The sequence below is a fragment of the Zingiber officinale genome, chromosome 5B (genome assembly GCF_018446385.1).
Source record: "Zingiber officinale cultivar Zhangliang chromosome 5B, Zo_v1.1, whole genome shotgun sequence".
NCBI lineage: Eukaryota > Viridiplantae > Streptophyta > Magnoliopsida > Zingiberales > Zingiberaceae > Zingiber > Zingiber officinale.
In genome coordinates this window covers 44063435-44073201 of record NC_055995.1, presented here as the reverse complement: position 1 = coordinate 44073201, position 9767 = coordinate 44063435, and the positions used below count along the sequence as shown (strand labels likewise).

General features: G+C 41.9%; 1 protein-coding gene across 1 annotated transcript; it reads left to right on the top strand.

Annotated features, from left to right (window-relative positions):
- The first annotated feature begins 807 nt into the window (after nucleotides 1-807).
- Nucleotides 808-2057, top strand: LOC121986620 (calcium-dependent protein kinase 20-like). Its single transcript, XM_042540575.1, has 4 exons — nucleotides 808-856; nucleotides 1179-1294; nucleotides 1407-1574; nucleotides 1680-2057. The coding sequence occupies exons 1-4, from the start codon at nucleotides 808-810 to the stop codon at nucleotides 2055-2057; spliced, it is 711 nt and encodes a 236-aa protein (XP_042396509.1).
- Nucleotides 2058-9767: the final 7710 nt, after the last annotated feature.

Below are 9767 nucleotides of genomic sequence, written 5' to 3'. Positions count from 1 at the left end.
AAGCTGACATCGTGAGTCATCAGGAGCCTTCTCTGCATGCAGCTGTGATGCTTGAACAAGCATCCTACTGCTATTTGCTTTCCATCCCACCAATGTTACGCAAGTATGGTTTTCATCTTGTTTTGTCTGGAAATCGTTACTACATTTCTGATCAGGTACTCGATTGCATGTCAAATTCATCTTCATATTGAAACTTGTCTCAGATATTTAAAGTATGTTCAAAGTTTTATGTGCTAATTGTAAAACATTCATTCTGTAAAATGTAGAGACAACATGCGATTCGAGCTTACAGGAATGCACTCTTCGTTTACATAGAAAATGGTTGGAGTTATATATCTAATCATGTTCACTACAATGTTGGAAGGTTCTCTATGCTTTGTTTGTATATTTGTGAATTTATCTTTGATGCTTTTGACCTTATCTCCTTCCATTTACTTACATGGTATTCTTTTATTGGAGTTCTTGATTTGGCTATCAAGCATATGCTAGAGGTTTTGGCTTGCAGTCATCTATCCCTAGCCACACAAAATGCATTCCTTAATGAATTTTCCCATGTTGTCCAGGTACTTCTATAGATTCTTCCTCATGATATTTTTGCAAAACCAAAGTAACTAATTTATTAGGTTGAAATGATAGATAGATGAGTGATCTCAGTCTTGGCTTTTGAATGCTCCTCATTTTATAGATTCTTCCTCACAATTGGGAGACTTTGCAAAACCAAAGTAACTAATTTATTAGGTTGAAATGATAGATAGATGAGTGATCTCAGTCTTGGCTTTTGAATGCTCCTCATTTTATAATTTATAGATGCTCGAACCAGATCCTAAGAAGAGGTTGACGGCTCAGCAAGTTCTTGGTAACTTTTAGCTCCTCGCTTATTCGTCCTTTGTAAAGAGAGTATTAAGTATTGGTTATGTTAGTTTCTCTGTATGATCGTTCATGCTTTGTAAGAGTAGAGAAACTTATTTCTCATTGAAAATGATGTTTTACTCGTTGAGTCAGTATAACGCATGTTCCATCATTCTATTATGTATGAAGGTGCCAGTCATCAGTTTGAAACTCATCTTCACTGATAGTGCCTTGCTTACATATAGAACATCAACAAGCAGTTATATAGATATCTTTTCTAATCGAACCAATTTAGTTATATAGAATGTACTTAATCTATGAATTCGCAGATCATACATGGCTGCAGAATGCAAGTAAAGCTCCCAATGTTAATCTAGGTGAAACCGTACGAGCAAGACTTCAGCAATTCTCTGGGATGAACAAACTTAAAAAGAAAGCTCTACGGGTAAGTGATCATAGCTCAACACTCTTAAGGCATGCAACTTTTGATTTTGATTATCTATTTGTTGATTAGTGAATTATATTGCATGATAAGTCTGCTCTGCTCTTTCTTACAGGTTGTGGCTGAATACCTCTCTGTCGAGGAAGTTGCAGACATAAAGGAAATGTTTGACAAGATGGACATTAATCAAGATGGGAAACTATGCTTTGAGGAGCTGAAACTCGGTTTGCATAAGCTCGGTCACCAGATTTCAGATTCAGACATTCAGATATTAATGGAAGCAGTGAGTGCTTAACCGAACATCTCATTGAGCAGGATCGTCTTCGTTGAAAATATCATGATGCCTTACTTAAAACCTCTGTCTCTTATTCGATCTTGTTGATGACAGGCTGATGTCAATGGAAGCGGTACCTTAGAATACGGAGAATTTGTTGCTATCTCAATCCACTTGCGCAAGATTGGAAACGATGAACACCTGCACAGAGCCTTCTCATACTTCGATCTGAACAAGAGTGGATACATAGAAATTGAAGAACTCAGTGATTCCTTAGCTGACGACTTGGGTCCAAACCGAGAAGAAGTTATTAATGCAATCATCCATGATGTCGACACAGATAAGGTCAGAAATTTAAGTCTTCTGTCCATGAACCATTCATCTTCTTTATACTTTTGTCTGCGGACATCAATAGTTTACGAAAATATGGCTGCATTTGCAATTATAACAACATCAGCTGACAATGGACGTCTTTCATCACAGGATGGTTAATAACTAGTCTTGTCTTGTGAACCACTAAAGATCCTTATTGCAAGCATTGAAGTAAGCATTGATGTGGTTGAGATAAATGATGAATATGTCTCTTTTTAAGCATTCAAATTAATCATCTTGTTACCTGGTGCTCTTACTACTTTTTTAACTATGATTTTTAGTCTTGGTTTACTAATATATTATTTATGTGTTTTTACAGTTTACAAATCTCAAGTACTCCAGAGTTGAAATTGATGAAGTGCGGTTCGAGTGGGCTGAATGCATGCTAGATTACATTTGAAGTGCGGTTCTACCTTGATGTGTTGTAAAAAGAATGTTTTACCTTGATTTTGATATCTATTAGCTAGCTTTTGATGTAAAAAGAATGTTTGGGTATTTTATGGATACTGTTGTAAGAAGATTATTTATATAATTTGTGAATATTTGTGTATTTTATGGATATTGTTGAATGAAGAATATTTGTGAATATTTGTGTATTTTTTTTTTATTATTGCCGGTTTTCATTGTTTCAGAAATCAAATTTGTGCTGTTAAAAAATATTCATATTACATCGGTTTTCCACCGCTGTAAAACCGGTGTTATTAAACTACTATTACATCGATTATTTACCGCTGCCAAAACTGGTGTTATTAACATACAATATTACATCGGTTTTACACCGTTGATGAAACGGTGTCGTTAAGTGATACTACACCGGTTAATAACCGATTCGAAGACCAGTGTCGTTAAGCGATACTACACCGGTTTTAACCCGATGTCTAAAATGGCAGACCTTTTACATCGGCTTCATAGACATCGATCGAAAATGAAATAGACACCGGTGGAAAACCGATGTCTATGAGGGTTTTTGTTGTAGTGGAGCTGTCTCTATCCTCTGACGGATCTGCTGTATAGCTACTGTGGTATCTGCTACTAGATCTGTCTGAAGTTCTAGTTCTTTCTGTTCACCACTCTCATACCAGCAGATTGGAGATCTACACCTCCACCCATAGAGAGCCTCGTAAGGTGTCATACCGATAGTAGCCTGATAGTTATTGTTGTATGCAAATTCTGCTAAACTCAGATATTTGCACCAACTTCCCTTGAAGTCTAGGGCACATGCGCGGAGCATATCTTCGAGTACCTGATTTACCCACTCCGTCTGACCATCTGTCTGAGGATGGAAGGCTGTGCTAAATTTCAACTTAGTGCCCAATGCTGACTGTACACACTCCTAGAAGTGAGAGGTGAACCTACTGTCTCTATCTGATATAATGGTCCGTGGGACACCATGCAATCTGACGATCTCCTTGAGATACAACTGAGCTAGCTGTTCCATGGAGTAGGATATTCTGATAGCTAAGAAGTGGGCTGATTTAGTCAACCTGTCGACTATTACCCAGATGGTATCAAAACCATTCGTGGTTCTGGGTAGTCCCACTATGAAATCCATAGAAATGTCTTCCCACTTCCACTCTGGAATCTGAATAGGCTGTGGAACTCCTCCTGGTCGCTGATGTTCTGCCTTGACCCTCTGACAGGTCAGACAGGTGCTAACATATCTAGCGATGTCTCTTTTCATCTCGGGCCACCAAAAACGTTTCTTTAGATCTTGGTACATCTTGGTGGAACCTGGGTGCATCGCATAAGGAGTCCTGTGAGTCTCATCTAAAATCTTCCTCTTTAGTTCCTCCTGATCTGGAACACAGAGTCTGTCACCGAAATATAATACCTCACTATCAGACACTCTGAATTCTCTACTTTCTGATTCTGCTAACCCTTGCTTGATTTTTCGAATTTCAGGGTCCTGCTCCTGAGCTGTCTGAATGTCACCAAGCAGGGTAGATGCTAATGTCATAGTAGAGAGCTGTCCCACTATAAGTTCGAGACCAAAATCTGTGATCTCTCTCTGTAGGAGCGGTGACATGGCTGCTAGTGATAATAAGGTAGCATCGGACTTCCTGCTAAGTGCGTCTGCCACCTTATTGGGTTTTCCTGGGTGGTAGAGGATGTCTATGTCATAATCTTTGACCAGCTCGAGCCATCTACGCTGTCGCATATTCAGATCCTTCTGAGTGAAGAAGTACTTCAGACTCTAATGATCTGTATACACTCTGCACTGAGCTCCATACAATTAATGTCTTCAAATTTTGAGAGCGAACACCATTGCTGCAAGCTCAAGGTCATGAGTAGGGTAGTTCTTCTCATATTCCTTGAGTTGTCTGGAGGCATAGGCGATCACCTTGCCACTTTGCATCAGCACTGCTCCTAGTCCCAACTTAGAGGCATCACTATATATATCAAAGCTGTCTGTATTCTCTGGTAGAGTCAGAATAGGTGCACTGGTCAATCTTCGTTTTAGCTCGCTGAAACTGTTCTCGCAGTCCTCGGTCCACTGAAACTTTCTGTTCTTTCTGGTAAGAGCTGTCAGTGGGGAGGCTATCCTGGAGAAGTCCTTTACAAATTTTCTATAATAGCCTGCTAATCCCAGAAAGCTTCTGATCTCACTGGCGTTCTTGGGTCTTTTCCAACTACTCACAGCTTCTATCTTACTGGGGTCTACCATGATACCATCCTTTGAGATGATATGACCCAGGAAGGACACCTGATCCAACCAAAATTCATATTTTGTGAACTTGGCATACAATTGGTTCTACTGAAGGGTCTGCAATACTATTTTCAGGTGCTCTGCATGTTCTTCCTGAGTTCCTGAATAGATAAGAATATCATCGATGAACACGATGATAAACTTATCTAAATACTCCCTGAATACCCTGTTCATGAGATCCATGAAGGTAGCTGGAGCATTCGTCACGCCAAAGGGCATGACTACGAACTCATAGTGTCCGTATCTAGTCCTGAATGTTGTCTTGGGTATATCCCCTTCTTTAACTTTCACCTGATGATAACCTGATCTGAGGTCTATCTTAGAGAACACTGCTGCTCCCTTTAGCTGATCGAACAGGTCATCTATTCTGGGAAGAGGATACCTGTTTTTGATCGTGACTTGGTTTAGCGCTCTGTAATCTATACACAGGCGCATGCTCCCGTCCTTCTTCTTCACGAACAACACAGGCGCTCCCCATGGTGAGTGACTAGGGCGTATGAAGCCTTTGTCAAGCAGCTCCCGTAGTTACTCATGAAGTTCCTTCAGTTCCGCTGGAGCCATGCGGTAGGGTGCTTTGGAGATAGGATTTGTACCGGGAATGAGTTCTATCTCAAATTCAATCTCCCTGTCTGGTGCTAGGCTGGTAACTCTTCAGGGAAGACTGCTGGGTAGTCACATACGACTCGGACCTCTGCTAACTGTCGGTCCTTGTCCTGACTAGTACTGACTACGTGTGCTAAAAATCCCGTACATCCTGAATCCATTAATCTCTGTGCTTTCATAATTGAGAGAAACTTTTTGGCCTTTCTCTTGGGTTCTCCGATGTACTCGAACTGTACTTCTGTTTCTGGTTGGAATACGACTTTCTGTTTACGGCACTCAATGGAAGCACCGTATTTGATCAAGAAGTCCATTCCGAAAATGACATCGTAGTCAGTCATATTTAGCACTATCAGATCACAAAAGAGTTCTCTATCTGCTATAATGACTGGCACTGCTCTGAGCCAGTGCGTGGATGCCATAATTTCTCCTGAAGGTAATGTCGTCAGAAACTGACTACTGAGTACCTCTGAAGGTATTGCTAAATTCTCGGCAAATGCCCTGGATATATAAGAATGGGTTGTCCCAGTATCGAATAAGACAGTTGTACTTTGCTGTAAAATACTAATCTGACCTGTAACAACTGTCGAGGCATTTGCTACGTCCTCTCTGGTGAGTGAGTAGATCCTCGCATTCGTCGTAGCTGGAGGGGCTTCTAATCTGCCCTGGCTGATGTGGGGACCATCTAGAGCAGCCTGCATCTGATGTAACTGAGTTGGCTGGCCTCCGTACTGAATCGGCTGTGGTTGAGGAAGACTAGTCTTGTTTGGGCACTGCTTAGCCATATGCCCTTCCTGTCCACACTCAAAGTATCCTCTTGTGCCCTTATAACAAACTCCAGGGTGGAATTTCCCACAAGTAGCACATTTGGGATAACTAGGCTGTTTGCTGGCTGGTCCTCCCTTTGGGTAACTCCCTGGTTTGCGCTTGTTGCTGGAGTTCCCTTTCCAGTTAGAGTTGTGGCCCTATTGTTTCTGAGTACCTGAGCCTCCTTGCCCTATGGATTCTGAGAGAACTTGTTTCTGTTGCTTGATATTGTTTTGATAGTGCTCGGTAGTCAAAGCACTGCTGACTAGTTCCTCAGTGGTTTGCGGCCTATGAACGCCGCCTGCCACGTTCATTGCTATTTCCGGCCTCAGCATCTTGAGCATCAACCGGACTCGTTCTTTTTCTGTGCTGACTAGTTCAGGGCATAGGCGAGCCAATCTGTTGAATTTCTTCACAGCTTCCTCCACTGAAAGGTTGCCCTGGCAAAATTCAGTGAACTCGTCGTAGTGACGGTTCATGACCCGCATGTGAAAGCACTCCTCAAAGAATTCTTTCTCGAAGTCTGCCCATGTCATCTGGTTCACTGGGCGCTTCGCTCTAATTCTCTCCCACCACATACGTGCATCTCCTGTTAAGCAAAAGGAGGCGCACTTCACCTTCTCATGTTCTGGCCAGTCCAGAAGCTCCATTGTACTCTCCAGTGTTTTGAACCAGGCTTGGGCATCCCATGGTTCACTGGTGCTTGAGAAGTTCTCGGGCTTGACTCTCTGCCACTGGATCAGATAGGCTTCTCTTCTTGCCTCTGTTGCTGGGGCTACTGGTGATGTAGGCTGGACTGGTGGAACCTCTAAGACTACTGGCGTTGCTAAGTTTGGTTTCGGGGTGACTGTGGGAGTATTTTGCTGATTAGCCTTTAAGGTGGCTATCTTCTGTTGTTGTTCAGCTAACTGCTGCTGTAACTAAGCCACTAATGCTGTAAGGTCTGGGGGAGGCACTGAACTGCCTGCCTCATGCTGGGGCTCAGTGGCTGGTGCCCTTCTAGCTGTTGGGTTCGTCGGGCCGCGAAAACCGCTTTTTCGCGTCGCGGAAACCCCGAGTTACCCAAAGCCATGGATCTCGTGCAAAGATTCGTAAACAAAACTTTTCGAAAAACCTTTTTTCTTGTACGAGTTTGTAAAAACTTTAGATCTACACTAAAGTTAAGATCATTACCCTTGTAGCGAAGCCCTTCGCGTTCCCGCTCGTCCAAGAAGTTGCCGGATCTCTAGACCGTCAAGCGTCGGTCCTCTAGAAGTATCCACACGAACAATTCTTGATGGAGAAAACCTAAACAAAGGTGTGCTAGCACCTTGATAGGTCACGGCAAGGAAGAGGAGGGAGAGCAAGGAGAGAACCCAAGGAAGGAGAAGGAGTTACACCACTTGAATGGAAAAATGAATTCCCACACCAACACAAAGTGGCCGGCCACTCTCAAAAAACTCACAAATTAATTGCATTAATTGCAATTAATATGAAGCCATTAAGAGAATGGATTTGTAACTTCCATGAGGTGGCACCCATGATGATGTGGAACATCATTATTGGTCCACCTAATGCCAACTCACCAATGAGGTGGCAAAAGGTCAATTCAAAATTGACCTTTGGTCTTCCTTCTCAAGTCAAGTCAAACTTGACTCAATCTCTACCATGGTTGATTTAATCTAACCATTTGATTCGAGCCAACTTAATATAATGAATCTAATTCATTAAATTAAATTGATTCAATGAGTCAAAATCTAAATTAGACTCATTGAACACATGAATCAACTTGAGTCGAACTCAAGTTAGCCCAATTAGAATTACTCTTAATCCAATTTGATTCATCAAATGAATCTAATCCTCTTGGTTCATCATATGAACCTAATCTCCATCTAATTATCCTAAGTGTGTGACCCTATAGGTTCTTGTAACGTTGGCAATGCCCTAAACCCATTTAGGAGCAAAAGTAATGAGCGGTATCTAGCAATACATCATTACTACCCAAGTTACAAGAATGTCGAGATCCGACATCACCTTGTGACTACTAATTGTGACTCCTCACAATATATGAGACATTGTCCTTCTATCCTAGACATCTAGATTGATCAATATGAGGCATAGACCGTGTCATCCTCTAATCAATCTAAATCTTGAACTCCAAGTAGACTCACTCGATCAAATGAGCTCAACATCTAATGTTGACTCATTTGGGCATGGCCATGCACTTAGTGGTCTCACTCTATCAAGAATACCGATGTCGCTCCCGTCATATGGGAGGGATAGATCCCATCTACATCACTCACATCCCTCTACATAATTCGTTATATACCCAGTAATCGCCTTTATAGTCCACCCAGTTACGGGTGACGTTTGACGAAACCAAAGTACATAACTCCTTATGTAGGGATCCATGGTGACTTCAAGTCTAAGGACTAATAGTCATACTAATAGCCACATGAGAAAGTATATGACACTCATATAACGATCCATGATACTTTCTCATGGCGGGTCATTCAGTATACATTCTCTAATGCATACCCATGTGTCAGCTTGATATCTCTATATCCATGACTTGTGAGATCAAGTCATCGAGCTGACCTACATGCTAGTCTTATTGTATTAACATTGTCCCTAAATGTTAATACTCGACTAGGAATGATTTAGAGTAGTGTTCCCTATATCATCTCACTATCGATTCAACCAATCGATTGATATAGGTAAGAACCTTATACTCAAGGACGCTATTATACTTAGTCTATTTGGCACTAATATAAGTATAATAACCAAACAAATGCCTTTATTAATATACAAGAATATGATACAATGAGTCCATACAATCATCAAATGATTGGCTCTAGGGCTCTAACTAACAATCTCCCACTAGCACTAGTGCCAATCAGTATAGGCTCTAAGGCCTAATGACCTAGTGTGACCCTCATGCTTCCTCTGTGCCAAAGCCTTGGTCAAGGGATCTGCGATGTTAGCCTCTGTAGGTACTCTGTAAATCTTCACATCTCCTCTATCGATAATCTCTCGAATGAGATGGAAGCGCCGTAGTATGTGCTTGGTCCGCTGGTGTAAGCGAGGTTCCTTTGCCTGTGCTATAGCTCCATTGTTGTCACAATAGAGCTCAATGGGGTCGAATGCTAGGAACCACCCCAAGTTCGATGATGAACTTGCGGATCCAAGCGCCTCCTTCTGCCTCGATGCAAAGAATGTACTCTTGTAGAATCACCATCGTATCCTGCTTGAACTCTTCCACACCATCATTTATGCAAAATACGAACCCCGATTGCGATCTATAGTCATCCTGCTGGAAGCTAGCATCACTGTAACCCTTTACAGCTAGCTCATCATTGCCTCCATATATCAAGAAATATTCTTTAGTCCTTCTTAAGTACTTAAGAATATTCTTGACCGCTATCCAGTGACTTTCACCTGGATCTGACTGGTATCTACTCGTCATGCTCAAAGCATACGAGATATCAGGTCGAGTACATAGCATAGCGTACATGATCGATCCTATGGCTGAGGCATAAGGGATCTGATCCATGCGGTCTCTCTCCTCTCTAGAAGAAGGACCTTGAGTCTTCGAAAGACTCACGCCATGTGGCATTGGCAGAAATCCCTTCTTGGAATTCTGCATGGCAAACCGAAGGAGTACCTTGTCAATGTATGTACTCTGACATAGGCCAAGCAATCTCTTAGATCTATCTCTATAGATCTGTATCCCTAGA